This window comes from Schistocerca gregaria, chromosome 5, assembly GCF_023897955.1.
Source record: "Schistocerca gregaria isolate iqSchGreg1 chromosome 5, iqSchGreg1.2, whole genome shotgun sequence".
NCBI lineage: Eukaryota > Metazoa > Arthropoda > Insecta > Orthoptera > Acrididae > Schistocerca > Schistocerca gregaria.
The window spans coordinates 460,409,136-460,424,926 of record NC_064924.1 but is presented as its reverse complement, the minus strand read 5'-3'; the positions used below and the strand labels follow the sequence as shown (position 1 = coordinate 460,424,926).

Sequence of the window (15,791 nt, the reverse complement as noted above, 5' to 3'; positions counted from 1 at the left end):
GTTAGCTTAAGCTTAATAGTGATGATTTTCACTTTCAGTGATTAGTTAGAGCGTCTAGTAATGAGACCATATACATGGTGACTACTGTGTGACCTAACCACAGCTGCTTGTATTTTACTGTAATACTTAAATAGATTGTGCAGGTAGTGATTATATGAGCAGCATATCCTCAGACAGCATAATAGTTGTAGTACCACTAACGACACTAGATATACGACAAACTGTGTTAGCTTCTGCGCATGACACTTAGTCGGAAGCTGAGAGATGGGTAGGGACACACGGATGCCACAATAACACACCAAACAGTGATAGTTTTTGTGTTCAGTGCCTAGTTGGATCGAGCAACGAGGCCCCACAGATGGAAGAACTAAAAGCAGTCCAAAACCAGTTAATATTTGCCAAAAATGTCTAACTGAGAGAAGTGCTTTGTGACCTGATATGCACGAACCACCAGCACACTCCAAAAAGTTCTCGTTTTTACAGACAGTGCCCAGTTGGATGTTGCAGTAGTGAGACCAGACACCCAAAAAGGGTCAACGTCCACCCGAACAGCTGTGTTAGGACGACACATATATCAATGAACAGAACAACTCATCTGGAGTACGCTTCCACGTGTCGAGTCTGGTTGGAAGCACAGTGATGAAGCCAACTTTACTGAATCCACTAGCGCACCGCAAGCAGTGTTGGCTGCCGCCCAGAGAGGCGGACGCCCGTGTGGAGCCACCGTCGCTGTGGCGGAGCCTGCGCCCGCTGACAGTGGTGTCCACAGCGCTGGGGGTGGCGCCCCACCGCCCCCGCTGTTGCTGCCTCCTTGGCGCCGCCTCCCGCGCCTACAGCCTCGCCATCGCACTGGCCGTCCTGTGCCTCTGCTCCATGGACGCCGCCTTCGTCGCCGGCGCAGGCGCCGAAGTCGAGCAGAAGCGCGTCGCCGCCTCTGCCTCCGGGTTCATCACCATCGTCACCATAACAGTCACTGCTGCCCTGTCGGTTCTCTCCTCGCTGGCCGGAAGTGGCGACAGGTTCCTCTCTCTCGTTTCCGAGATCGAACGCGTCGACGCTTTGTTCTACAAACGCGCCTCGCGAGCGAACAGTAGAACCTTTCTGTGTCTGTTGCTGCTGGCAGCAACGTTACTGACGTACTACGGCATGTTTATCGCTTTTCAAGTGATTTCTTTAAACAGTTTCGCCTTTTTAATGGTGTACGTCGCTAACTGTTTGACAGTTTTCATCGTTTTACAGTTCACAACTCTCGTGACAGTACTAGGACACAGATTTTCCTTACTCAACGACACCATCCTCCGAATGTCGGACCACATTTCTGTCATGCAGTGGAATGAACTCAGGCAGCTGGCAAACAATCGTCGACTGATGTTGGCAAGTAGACGTACTCACCACGCGAAAAGCTTCCGGGAAGAATCTATAACTTTAATGTCCATTCCGGTCCTGGTAGATGTTCGGCTCGCCTACATGCGACTGTCCAAAGTGGCGGCGGCCGTCAACAGGATGTACGGGATCCCGATAGTCGGCAGTGCGCTCCAGACGCTGACCGTCTCGTACCACGTCATATTTCACATTCTCGGGGCTGCCTTACACCGGGAGAAAGCGGGCCTGTTCGACACGCTGACGGACACCAGCTACGTGGTGGTGACGCTGGCCAGCTTCGTCTGCATGGCGGCCGCTTGCCACTCGGCCGCTGCGCAGGCTAGCAGGACGGCGACCATCTCAGACGAACGCTCCCTGACGAATTCCGCAGGTAAGCAGACGCTGCCACGGTTACATTGTTACATTACACCACTTGTATTCCTTGGATCCCACGGAGAGTGGACCCTGGGATGAGGAAGTACACTACTGGCCATTAAAATTGCTACACCGACAAGAAATGAAGCTGATAAACGGGTATTCATTGGACAAATATATTATACTACTACTGACATGCGATTACATTTTCACGCAGTTTGAGTGAATAGATACTGAGAAATCAGTACCCAGAACAACCACCTCTGGCCGTAATAGCGGCCTTGATATGCCTGGGAATTGAGTCAAACAGACCTTATATGGCGTGTATATGTACAGCTGCCCATGCAGCTTCAACACGATACCACATTTCATCAAGAGTAGTGACTGGCATATTGTGACGCACCAGTTGCTTGGCCACCATTGACCAGACATTTTCAATTCTTGAGAGATCTGGAGAATGTGCTGGCCAGGGCAGCAGTTGAACATTTTCTGTATCCAGAAAGGCCCGTAAAGGACCTGTAGCATGCGGTCGTGCATTATCCTGCTGAAATGTACGGTTTCGCAGGGATCGAATGAAGGGTAACACATCTGAAATGTAACATTCACTGTTCAAAGTGCCGTCCATGCGAACAAGAGGTGACCGAGACGTGTAACCAATGACACCCCATACTACCACGCCGGGTGACACACCAGTATGGCGATGACGAATACACGCTTCCAATGTGCGTTCACCGCTATGTCGCCAAACACGGATGCGACCATCATGATGCTGTAAACAGAACCTGGATTCATCCGAAAAAATAACATTTTGCCATTCGTGCACCCAGGTTCGTCGTTGAGTACACCATCGCAGGCTCTCCTGTCTGTGATGCAGCGTCAAGGGTAACCGCAACCATGGTCTCCGAGCGGATACTTCATGCTGCTGCAAACGTCGTCGAAGTGTTAGTGCAGATGGTTGTTGTCTTGCAAATGTCCCCATCTGTTGACTCAGGGATCGAGACGTGGCTGCACGATCCGTTACAGCCATGCGGATAAGATGCCTGTCATCTCGACTGCTAGTGATACGAGGCCGTTGGGATCCAGCACGGCGTTCCGTATTACCCTCCTGAACCCACCGATTCCATATTCTGCTAACAGTCATTGGATCTCGACCAACGCGAGCAGCAATGTCGCTATACGATAAAGCGCAATCACGATAGGCTACAATCCGTCCTTTATCAAAGTCGGAAACGTGATGGTACGCATTTCTCCTCCTTACACTAGGCAACACAGAATGTTTCACCAGGCAACGCCGGTCAACTGCTGTTTGTGTATGAGAAATCAGTTGTGAACTTTCCTCGTGTCAGCACGTTGTAGGTGTCGCCACCGGTCCAACCTTGTGTGAAAGCTCTGAAAAGCTAATCATTTGCATATCACACCATCTTCTTCCTGTCGGTTAAATTTCGCGTCTGTAGCACATCATCTTCGTGGTGTAGCAATTTTAATGGCAAGTAGTGTAAGTTAAAGATGTACATTTAATTTGTTTTAAGTGGAATATAGTGAAACAAATTTACATTACCGAAGGACAGTACGATCATTCGGAAAGCAAAGATTTTTTTTTTTGCTTTTTTTTTATTTTTGCTCGTGTTCGCTTCCCTCTACCACCACATTCGGCTGACCACTGACCTTGGTACTCGCTTCGCTTCGGTTTTGCGGCAGCTACGATCCAATACAATTGCTTACTTCTCAGCTGTGCGACTTAAAAATGTGTGACAAAACTGGCGATCCCGCCAAGTATGGGGTGCGCAGTGTTATCCGCATTTGAAACACGCAAGAAGTTCAACCAATAGACATTTATAAGAGGTTTGGAACTTAAATAGTGGCAACTATTTATTCACAACCGATACAAAAGAGTTACATGTTTCCACCTGTAACTCTTCCTCAAAGTAGTCACCAGCGTCGTGTAGAACCCGTTGCCAGCGATGTGGATGCCGTAGTGTACCGTTAGCAGAACCTGTTCTACTGATGGTGTGAGTGGAGCGGACTGCTGCCTGTCGTATCTCTGGAACAGTTCTGAAGCGAATGCCACGAAGCCAAAACTGAAATGCCAATCCAACGAATGGCGTAATTATGGGTCGCCGCGGAAGTCGAAAGTGTGTCAGGGCCCCAGTATGGTGAAAGTTATGGTGATTCTCGTGTACGACTGTGATGGTGTTATCCTAACGCATTACGTTCCTCCACGGCAGACCGTCAATGTGCAGTATTACTGTTCGTTTTTGGAGCATCGCCTGCGGCCAGCTTTGCAAAAGAAGCGGCGACACTTTCTGCGCAACCCAGCCATCATTTTGCACGACAATGCGCGGGCGCATACAGCGCAAGCTGTGGCTGCTCTGTTCGGTCGATGGGACTGGGAAGTACTGTACCATCAACCAAACTCCTCGGACTTAAGTCTTTGTGACTTTGGTTTGATTCCGAAGATGAAGGAACCACTTCGTGGCATTCGATTCAGAACTGTTGCAGAGAATCGACAGACAATAGACCGCTCTATTCGCACCATCAACAGAACAGGTTCTGCTAATGGCATACTACGCCTCCCACATCGCTGGCAATGGGTTCTACACAACGCTGGTGACTACTTTGAAGGACAGTAACAGGTGCAAACATGTAACTCTTTTGTATCGGTTGTGAATAAATAGTTGCCACTATTTAAGTTTCAACACTCATGACATATAACTGCGCTTTGTGCTAATGGGATGAACGGAGCGTCAGTTGGGAAGTGGTGATCATGTTTAATGGCGGATGGGAGAATGTTCACGACGAAGTTTGTTAGGGCTGGCTGTCAGTAATGACTGGCGGACTCAGAGCAAGGACTGAAATAAATGTCCAAGAAGATAGCCGCCTTACAATCAGCAAACTGCACTCACTCATTCCTTCCAAACATTTTCAGAACTGTATTGTACAAGACTGTTAGGGCAGATCTAGTGTGTGCCAGGTGCGTCCCTCGAATTTTGTCAGACGAACGCAAAACCAAACCAATGACAGCAGCATCGACATTTCTAAGCCACTTTAAAAAGAATGGGGATGAATTTTTTAATCACATTGTCGTTGTTGATCACACTGAGATAACACATTTCGTACCAGAAACAATTCACCAATCAATGGAACGGCATCATTCGCAATCCCCAACGAAACCGAAAAAAGCAAAACAAGTTGTGAGTTCCAGAAAGATTACTGTGTTTTAGGTTCGTAAGAGCGTCCTGGTCACCGATTACACACTTCGAGTTGAGACCATAAATGCAGCGGCCTACTGTCTGACACTTGAGCGACTTCGCCGGGCTATTAAAACCAAGCGGGACGGACTGCTAACCAATGGAGTCATCTTCCTTCACAATAATGCACGTTCGCACGCAGCAGGAGAGACAAGGTTTCAATGGAAAATGTTTCAGCATCTACTACACAGTCCGGAATTAGTCCTAAGTGATTATCACTTATTTCCCAAACAGATAGATGTTTTGAGTCTACAACTCTACAGAAGTGATGATGAACTTAAAGAAGCCGTTAGTCTCTGGTTCAACAACTTGGCGGCAGTTGAGTATGCAGAAGCTATAGAAAAGCTGGTAAAAAGGTATGGCAAGTGCCTACATTTGAACGGTGATTATGTAGAAAAGTAGCAAGGCTAGCAAATTGTATGTAAAAGGCAGTTCCACTCAATTAGATCAACTAAAAATTATTGCAGAAAAAAACGTTCGTTGCTTTCCGAATGACCGCCGTATAAACTAACACAACGGCAAACAACCAGCTGGAGCAATCCTCGTAATGAGTGTTCGTCAATCTGTAGCTCTGATCTTACAGAGTCTATGACCACTTGTGATGTTTGTAAGAACGCTCATCCGAGAACGAGATCACGACAACATTCTGTTGAAGCCACAAATTCGAAGGGCCGTGTTCTGTTATCGATAGTTATTCTTGCAATACACGTTTCTATCACCTGGACGTATTTACCATTAATAACTTACAGCCCAATCGATTTTGGATCGCATAACATATTCCACTTTCGCTGCTGGAAACTAACATCAACTATGGAGAAAATGAACGCTTTTATCTTGCCAATGTTTTTACATTGTATAGAGTGCTTTACATGTTCGCTTCATTTTCTTGTGTCGAGCGTATTACTCTCGTGTTTACTTGTTCCCTCTCAGTTTATATATTCCATTAACTAGATAACCTTGCTAACTGACTGGTACGTTGTTTTATCATTCCTTTCTTGGAACGGCATGTCGCAGGGTACAACGCGACCTGTGGCAGTTCAGTTCCTCTGATTACTTCTCGCCTACGCAGCATTCTGGCGTTGACGCCAATAGAGATCTATGGTTATTTGCTACAGTATGTTGTTTCATCCATTTGGTTTCTTTGCCTCTTTGTTTCATCATTTTTGTATTAGTCTGTTAGCTCCGTAAGCTTGTTCTTACGTGTATGTTATTATATTTTTATCTAATTTCGCTACAAGAGCATATCAGAATTATTGTCACTCAACTTTTTCCTTTTTAACGATCTAACTTTGGTTGTGTATTTTAATTTATTGCGTTTTATTACTGTAATAACTTGTGCACCTGGTAAGCACACTATAGACTTTACCTATTGTATTTTTCTTTTTACTCGATATCACACAGTTATATAATTGACGAATATGTGTACCATATATCTACAGAAGCAACATCTACCGAGGTTACGACACACACATTTCGTGGCCACTGCACAGCAGTTTTTGTTATGAACGGTAGCTCTGTCTACAATATGACTCCACCGAAAATGTGGCCTAGTGTATACCAAATTTTAAATATGTGCGATGACGCTAAGCCGCTTTTATTTTTATGTTTTGCCGATGCCACTACGGCTTCATTACATTAGAACATATTTTAAAGCAGATATACCTCGTCATATTTGAAGCGTATGTTTTCTACTTTTATTTCAGTAATATTTTTCATTATGTCCTATTTTATTAAGATGTAGACAATCTACTAGTGGTATTTACGATTTTTCCATGTTTTGCTGCAGATATGAAGATTTTATTGCTGACCGAAACCGAAAATCTAAGGACTATACAATTTTATGATTATCGACGAAAAGGATATAAATTGATTACAGAAAAAGAAACCTCTGACTGGCCGCTAATGACGAGATCGATGACAATTGCTGACATCTTGGTAACTGTCCTCCATGGATGACTTTTATCTCCGGCGGATTTACCTCCAAACATAGCTGTCCCATTTAATTTTCCTCTGTACGGCTGCGAGACGAGTGGCTGGCACCTTTGTACGGCGACGGGGAACGGCTTCGATGTGACAGTGACCTCGTCTGGGGTACGGCAATGGCCTTCCTCCCACAGATCGACTAGAATCGTTTGCAGGTCACTGGTGTAAATAGGACTGTTGTGATGGTGTACGTTCAGATGGCTCTGAGCACTATGCGACTTAACTTCTGAGGTCATCAGTCGCCTAGAACTTAGAACTAATTAAACATAACTAACCTAAGGACATCACACACATCCATGTCCGAGGCAGGATTCGAACCTGCGACCGTAGCGGTCGCTCGGCTCCAGACTGTAGCGCCTAGAACCGCACGATCACTCCGGCCGGCTGATGGTGTAGGTCTTGCGGTGTAATAGTCGTCTGAAACTCCTCTTCTCTGCAGTAGCGTGCGACATGCCAAAGGTGTCCACAGTGGAAACATTTTGTGTCCACCTCCGTCCTCCAAATGTCTGGTCTGCAGGGCTCTGTACTTGTCAGAGAAATTACTTCCTCCTCTTTCGCTGGACTCGGCCTTCATGGCTGCTATCTCTTGATTACTCAGTCCGGCAGTTCTGGCTGCCATAAAACGCTGTACCTGTTCGCTTAGAACCTGGAGTATCAGAGAGGTGAGGTCGTGGTGATCTTTCATAGGGACCACATTCGGGACTACTGTACACTGACGGAAAAAAATGGTTCAAATGGCTCTGAGCACTATGGGACTCAATTGCTATGGTCATCAGTCCCCTAGAACGTAGAACTATTTAAACCTAACTAACCTAAGGACATCACACACATCCATGCCCGAGGCAGGATTCGAACCTGCGACTGTAGCAGTCGCACGGTTCCGGACTGCGCGCCTAGAACGGCGAGAGCACCGCGGCCGGCTTGACGGAAAAAAATCGCAACACCAACAAGGAGTTGTGTGACATAAACGAAAACTGGTAGGCGTGTTTCCCCATCTGAAAAACGATGAAGTTTCGCTAGTAGCGCCACTATAAGGATGCGAATCAGGTTTACTTTAAATGCACCCTGCAACAGTCGTGAGCGTTAGTTACCTTTGAGACTGGACTTGGTGAGTTGATGTCAGTCAAGAATGCTTCTAAGGCGACAGGCACCATCATCAACACCATGCTGAGTTTGAACGAGCTCTGTAACAGGACTACGAGAAGCTGGATGTTCCTTCTGCGATATTGCAGAAACACTTGGCAGGAATGCAGCCATTGTACATGATAGTTGGCAGCAGTGGTGACGGGCAGGTACGGTTGACCGAGTGAGGTGGCCAGTGGTTAGCACACTGAGCTCGCATTCGGGAGGACGACGCTTCAAATCCGCGTCCGGCCATCTTGATTTGCGCTTTCCGTGATCTCCCTTAATTGCTTCAGGCAAATGCCGGGATGGTTTCTTTGAAAGGGCAAGGCTGTGGCTAAGCTATGTCTCCACAATATCATTTCTTTCAGGAGTGCTATTTATGCTAGTTTCGCAGGACACCTTCTGTAAAGTTTCGAATATAGGAGACGAGGTACTGGCAGAAGTAAAGCTGTGAGGACGGGGCGTGAGTCGTGTTTGATTAGCTCAGTTGCTAAAGCACTTGCCCGCGAAAGGCAAAGGTCCCGAGTTGGAGTCTCGGTCCGGCACATAGTTTTTATCTGCCAGGAAGTTTCATACTAGCGAACACTCCGCTGCAGAGTGAAAATCTCATTCTGGAAACCCGACTTCCTTCCCCACCCTTCCCTAACCCGATGGGACCGATGAGCTCGCTGTTTGGTCCTCTCCCCCAAATCAACCAACCAAGGTACGGTCGCAGGATGATCGGTTCCGAGACGGCCATGTGGCACTACTGAGAGATAAGACCATCGTTTCCAGTGTATAGTTGTGGCGCATCGCACTTCATCTGAAGCAGAAATTCGAGCTTCAGTTGGTACCACAGTGACACAAAGAACTGTTACAAATAGGTTACTTCAAGGACAGCTTCAGGCCAGAAGCCCTGTGGAGCCCATTCCACGACCCCAGACCACCGCCATTTGCGACATCTGTTGAGTCAAACGAATGTTCACTAGAGGGAAGGGCGGAGGTCTGCCGTATTTTATGATGAAAACTGGTTCTGCGTAGGTAGCAGTGATGGTCAGAAGGAGGAGGCCAAGTGAGAACCTGCAACCAACCCGTCTGTGTGCTAGGCACACTGGACCTGTAGTTACGGTCTGGGGCGGGATTTCGTATGACAGCAGCACTCTCCTGGTTATCGCACGCACGCTGACTGCATATTTGTACGCCAGTCTGGTAATTCGACCTGTCGTGCTACCATTCATGAATAGACGGCAAATCATCGAGTAAAACTGAAGTGATATCAGGTGTTCCCCAGGGAAGCGTCCTGGGACCTCTGCTGTACCTGATCTATATAAATGACCTGGGTGACAATCTGAGCAGTTCTCTTAGGTTGTTCGCAGATGGTGCTGTAATTTACCGTCTAGTAAGGTCATCCGAAGACCAGTCTCAGTTGCAAAGCGATTTAGAAAAGATTGTTGTATGGTGTGGCAGGTGGCAGTTGACGCTAAATAACGAAAAGTGTGAGATGATCCACATGAGTTCCAAAAGAAATCCGTTGGAATTCGATTACTCGATAAATAGTACAATTCTCAAGGCTGTCAATTCAACTAAGTACCTGGGTGTTAAAATTACGAACAACTTCAGTTGGAAGGACCACATAGATAATATTGTCGGGAAGGCGAGCCAAAGGTTGCGTTTCATTGGCAGGACACTTAGAAGATGCAACAAGTCCACTAAAGAGACAGCTTACACTACGCTCGTTCGTCCTCTGGTAGAATATTGCTGCGCGGTGTGGGATCCTTACCAGGTGGGATTGACGGAGGACATCGAAAGGGTGCAAAAAAGGGCAGCTCGTTTTGTATTATCACTTAATAGGGGAGAGAGTGTGGCAGATATGATACGCGAGTTGGGATGGAAGTCATTAAAGCAAAGACGTTTTCCGTCACGGCGAGATCTATTTACAAAATTTCAGTCACCAACTTTCTCTTCCGAATGTGAAAATATTTTGTTGAGCCCAACCTACATTGGTAGGAATGATCATGAAAATAAAATAAGAGAAATCAGAGCTCGAACAGAAAGGTTTAGGTGTTCGTTTTTCCCTCGCGGTGTTCGGGAGTGGAATGGTAGGGAGATAGTATGATTGTGGTTCGATGAACCCTCTGCCAAGCACTTAAATGTGAATTGCAGAGTAATCATGTAGATGTAGATGTAGACGTAGGGGGTGGTTTTCAACTGGATAACGCTCTCGCTCATACCGCTGTTGTAACCCAACATATTCTACAGAGTGTCCACATGTTGCTTTAGACTGCGCGATCAGCAGGCTTGTTTCCAATGGAGCACATGTGGGACATCATCTGATGACAACTCGAACGTTATCAACAAACAGTATTAACCATCCCTATACTGACCGATCAAGTGCAACAGGCATGCAACTCCAACCCACAAACCAACATACGACGCCTTTACGACACAGAGCATGCACGTTTGCATGCTTGTATTCTACTTTGCAATAGCTAACCTCGCGCTTGCATTAACCTGTGATCTTGCGATGTTAATACTTAAATACGTTACGTAGACAAATGTGTTTCCGAAATTTCATTCCTCTACATTAATTATTTTATGGTGTTGCGATTTATTTTCGTCAGTATAATTCTTTCACACGACTATTTTTCTGTTGGATATCCTCTACATCTACATCTACATACATACTCCGCAATCCACCATACGATGCGTGGCGGAGGGTACCTCGTACCACAACTAGCATCTTCTCTCCCTGTTCCATTCCCAAACAGAACGAGGGAAAAATGACTTCCTATATGCCTCTGTACGAGCGCTTATCTCTCTTATCTTTTCTTTGTGGTCTTTCCGCGAAATGTAAGTTGGCGGCAGTAAAATTGTACTGCAGTCAGCCTCAAATGCTGGTTCTCTAAATTTACTCAGTAGCGATTCACGAAAAGAACGCTGTCTTTCCTCTAGAGACTCCCACCCCAGTTCCTGAAGCATTTCCGTAACACTCGCGTGATGATCAAACCTACCAGTAACAAATCTAGCAGCCCGCCTCTGAATTGCTTCTATGTCCTCCCTCAATCCGACCTGATACGGATCCCAAACGCTCGAGCAGTACTCAAGAATAGGTCGTATTAATGTTTTATAAGCGGTCTCCTTTACATATGGACCACATCTTCCCAAAATTCTACCAATGAACCGAAGACGACTATCCACCTTCCCCACAACTGCCATTACATGCTTGTCCCACTTCATATCGCTCTGCAATGTTACGCCCAAATATTTAATCGACGTGACTGTGTCAAGCGTTACTCTACTAATGGAGTATTCAAACATTCCGGGATTCTGTTTCCTATTCATCTGCATTAGTTTACATTTATCTATCTTTAGAGTGTGCTGCCATTCTTTACACTAATCACAAATCCTGTCCAAGTCATCTTGTATCCTCCTACAGTCACTCAACGACGACACCTTTCCGTACACCACAGCATCATCAGCAAACAGCCGCACATTGCTATCCACCCTATCCAAAAGATCATTTATGTAGATAAAAAACAACAGCGGACCTACCACACTTCCCTGGGGCACTCCAGATGATACCCTCACCTCCGATGAAGACTCACCATCGAGGACAACATAATGGTTTCTATTACTTAAGAAGTGCTCGATTCGGTTGCGCCACTTGAAGAATTCCTTTGTTGCTGAGATATATTTTGCCAGAAGAGCTTGGTACATATCTTCTGCGAATCCATTCAGGAAGTGTGAGATATTGTCGATTGCTGTCGTATTAGGATTCACAATGTGGCGTAGGAACAAAGCATTCCGTATGTAAGACTCTGTCATATCTACATGACGTTGGACCCTGCTCTTCTGTTGTTATTCTGCTAAGCGGACTTGCTGTTTTTTGTCACCAAATATTTTCTTGCGTTCGGTCTGGAATTTCTCCAAGTTATCGAGCTTCTCTTCGTTGTTCTCGAACCACTGCTCAACTGTGCCGTTCAAGTAAATGTACATGTTTGCCAAACACATCATGTCATCCAACCTGCCATATTTTTGCTCTAGCTCGAATTCTTTCAGCCATTTCATCGGGTCCTGACCGATGGATACCTGATGTGCAGCTTACTGGTGTTTTGGAATCCACTGATTTTCGTAATATACGAACCTTGGGAACGATCTACTCTTGTCTGGATAGGCAGTGGTTTAGATGTTTCGAATTACCCGGCGCCTACCAAACAATGTCACGCTTTTAACCAGTCTCGTGTCCAAATTCGAAAGCAGGGGTCGTCAATGAAGGATAACGTTTAGCACACAATGCACATTTATTACGGACGCCAATTTACAGACAGAATAGAATTGCCTACTTGACGCAGAGTGCTACTGTTCACACAAACATCAAGTACTCCAGAATATGCAAACATTACAAACATGAGAAATTTTGAGAACTTTCTAGGGACGATAAGTAATAAACATTTGATTGAACTTGCTTCGGATTTTTTCTTCTGTGGGGAGTGGGAATGGCTCCATTCCATCAACTGTCGTTTTGCTTCGGGCTCAAAATAGTGAACCCAGGTTTCATCACCCATCACAATCCGGGGCAAGAAGGCCTTGCCCCTCAGCTTCAAAACGTTGCAACAATTAAAGATAAATGTGTAGTCTGTGCGATTTGTGATCCACCGTTAGACACCGCTGGACCCATCTTGCACACACTTTTGAATATCCAAGAGTGCGGATAATTGCATCCACACTTCCTTTGCCGACTGCCGCGTCGTAATGGACCTATGAATGACATCAGCTTTCTGTAACATGTCAGGTGCGACAGCCGTGGATGATCTCCCCGTCCGCTGCAAACCGTGGAGCTCCACCGAACCTCCTTCTGATGACCTCACCCTGCGTGCCTAGCGATTAACTGTACTGTCGACAGCAGGTGCTCCATAAACTTTGCACAAGCGTTTGTGAATATTCTCCGCAGTTTCTTTTTCCATAGTGAGAAATCCAATGATGGCATGTTGCTTGTAATGTACATCACCTACAGACGCCCTTTTGAAACTGTCCTGTAGCTACGCTATCTGTCGGAAGTGATGGAAACTTGGCGCGCCCATTCAGGAGACTTCAAATACTATTTACGAAACGTTTCACATTCACAGCATTCTTTTTGGCTGAGAAAAAAATGCGGTGCATTACTTTCTGAGCAACCCTTGTACTTTCACTGTGGCTGCATGGTACAGAGCGTATTAGACCACAATCTCTATAACAAAGTATAATTGAATAAATGGTCTCTAGCAGGGAAACCATGACTTTCTGGACATAAGTTTATCAGATCTTTTTTGTTACGTTTAAAGAAAAATGGTTCAAATGGCTCTGAGCATTATGGGACTTAACATCTTAGGTCATCACTCCCAAGAACTTAGAACTATTTAAACCTAACTAACCTAAGGACATCACACACATCCATACCCGAGGCAGGATCGATCCAGCGACCGGAGCAGCAGCACGGTTCCAGACTGAAGCTCCTAGAACAGCTCGGCCACACCGGCCGGCTGTTCCGTATCCTCTCATCGATTAGTCCCTAGTACTCAGGGGCAAAATCACCCTGAATTTAGTATGTTTGTTTGTTTGTGTGTGTGTGATTGTGTGTGTGTGTGTGTGTGCGTGTGTGTGTGTATAGCGTATGTGTTAGGTTCGAATCCTGCCTCGGGCATGGGTGTGTGTGATGTCCTTAGGTTAGTTAGGTTTAAGTAGTTCCAGGGGACTGACGACCCCAGATGTTAAGTCCCATAGTGCTCAGAGCCATTTTTGTTAAGTCAGGGTATAAGCTATCTCCATTCCAAATCTTATCCGCACGCGTCCCTCCGTTTCGGCCTGAAGAAGTAACGAATATACTAACATACACACATGTATTTATAATTTACTGTTGTAGTTTGTTCATTTAATTGGTGGTTCTCTTGAATCTATACACGTTAGCATACACGTTAGCACTTACGTAAATACCAGATGTGCAGCAACCAGTGGCAAACTCATGTTTTATTTATTCACTTTTGAAAATCGATTTTAACTGATTAACAGCCATCATCGGTGCTTTCAACCAATATGTGCCTCGAGTAGTAATACTGTCTTAAGTGAATAAATAAAACATGACTAGGCGACTGGTTGATGCATATGAGGTAATTTTAAGGTTTACGGTCGCTGCACGACTTAAGAAACACATGGAGCCCACCATTCAAAAGTTACGTAATTGGTGCAAGACTTAACTTCGAGCAGTTGATGTAGCTTATATCACCTGCTGACAATGCTACTGATGGACACGATATGAAATAAGTATACATAATGTGTTTTTAACTATGTTGCTGTTGTTGTGGTCTTCAGTCCTGAGACTGGTTTGATGCAGCTCTCCATGCTACTCTATCCTGTGCAAGCTTCTTCATCTCCCAGTACCTACTGCAGCCTACATCCTTCTGGATCTGCTTAGTGTATTCATCTCTTGGTCTCCCTCTACGATTTTTACCCTCCACGCTGCCCTCCAGTACTAAATGGGTAATCCTTCGATGTTTCAGAACATGTTCTACAAACCGATCCCTTCTTCTAGTCAAGTTGTGCCACAAATTTCTCTTCTCTCCAATTCTGTTCATTAGTTATGTGATCTACCCATCTAATCTTCAGCATTCTTCTGTAGCACCAGATTTCGAAAGCTTCTATTCTCTTCTTGTCTACACTATTTATTGTCCACGTTTCACTTCCATACATGACTACACTCCATACAAATACTTTCAGAAACGACTTCCTGACACTCAAATCTATACTCGATGTTAGCAAATTTTTCTTCTTCAGAAACGCTTTCCTTGCCATTGCAAGTCTACATTTTATTTCCTCTCTACTTCGACCATCATCAGTTATTTTGCTCCCCAAATAGCAAGAATCCTTTACTACTTTAAGTGTCTCATTTCCTAATCTAATTCCCTCAGCATCACCCGACTTAATTCGACTACATTATCCTCGTTTTGCTTTAGTTGATGTTCATCTTATATATACTGTCCATTCCGTTCAACTGCTTCTCCAAGTCCCTTGCTGTCTCTGACAGAATTACAATGTCACCAGCGAACCTGAAAGTTTTTATTTTTTCTCCTTTGATTTTAATACCTAATCCGAACTTCTCTTTTGTTTCCTTTATTGCTTGCTCAATATACAGTATATATACTGTACTATATACTATAGTGAGCACATTTTCCTATTCGTCTGGCTGACAGTGTAGCAGCTGTACATCGACCACATCAGTTGCCTGCGCTCTGTGTTTGCCCGCAGGCCCCGAGGTGTGCCGGCAGCTTCGGCAGCTGTCCCGGCAGGCGCGCCACCGGCCCGTCACCTTCAGCGCCTGCCGCCTGTTCACCGTGGACGCCCCCCTGCTGACCGCCATGGCCGCCACCATTGCCAGCTACACCATCATTCTGCTGCAGTTCGTCTCCTAGGTGGCGCTCGGCTACAACAGTTCGCGGAAGCAGTGCCTGTTTGTAATACCCTCTCTGCAGAGCTAACAACTTTTACTTAGAGATCAACACTATTTCCTCATGCAACAGTCGTGTGAAATTCAGTTTGATCTTTTGTCTCAAGAGATCGAGAACGCAGTTCGTTGCGGACCTCAGGCTAATGCTGTGTTTCTCGAGTTCCATACGACAGTATCAAGTTAATAAGAGATATTCATTTTCTGACCTTGACTTAATCTGTGCCATTACTGTCATTGACATA

The 15,791-nt window shown here is 45.5% G+C and overlaps 1 protein-coding gene across 1 annotated transcript; it reads left to right on the top strand.

Moving 5' to 3' along the window:
- Positions 1-639: 639 nt before the first annotated feature.
- LOC126273382 (uncharacterized) lies at positions 640-15,514 on the top strand. Its single transcript, XM_049976935.1, has 3 exons — positions 640-1,002; positions 1,240-1,753; positions 15,351-15,514. The coding sequence occupies exons 1-3, from the start codon at positions 640-642 to the stop codon at positions 15,512-15,514; spliced, it is 1,041 nt and encodes a 346-aa protein (XP_049832892.1).
- The last annotated feature ends 277 nt before the right edge of the window (positions 15,515-15,791 follow it).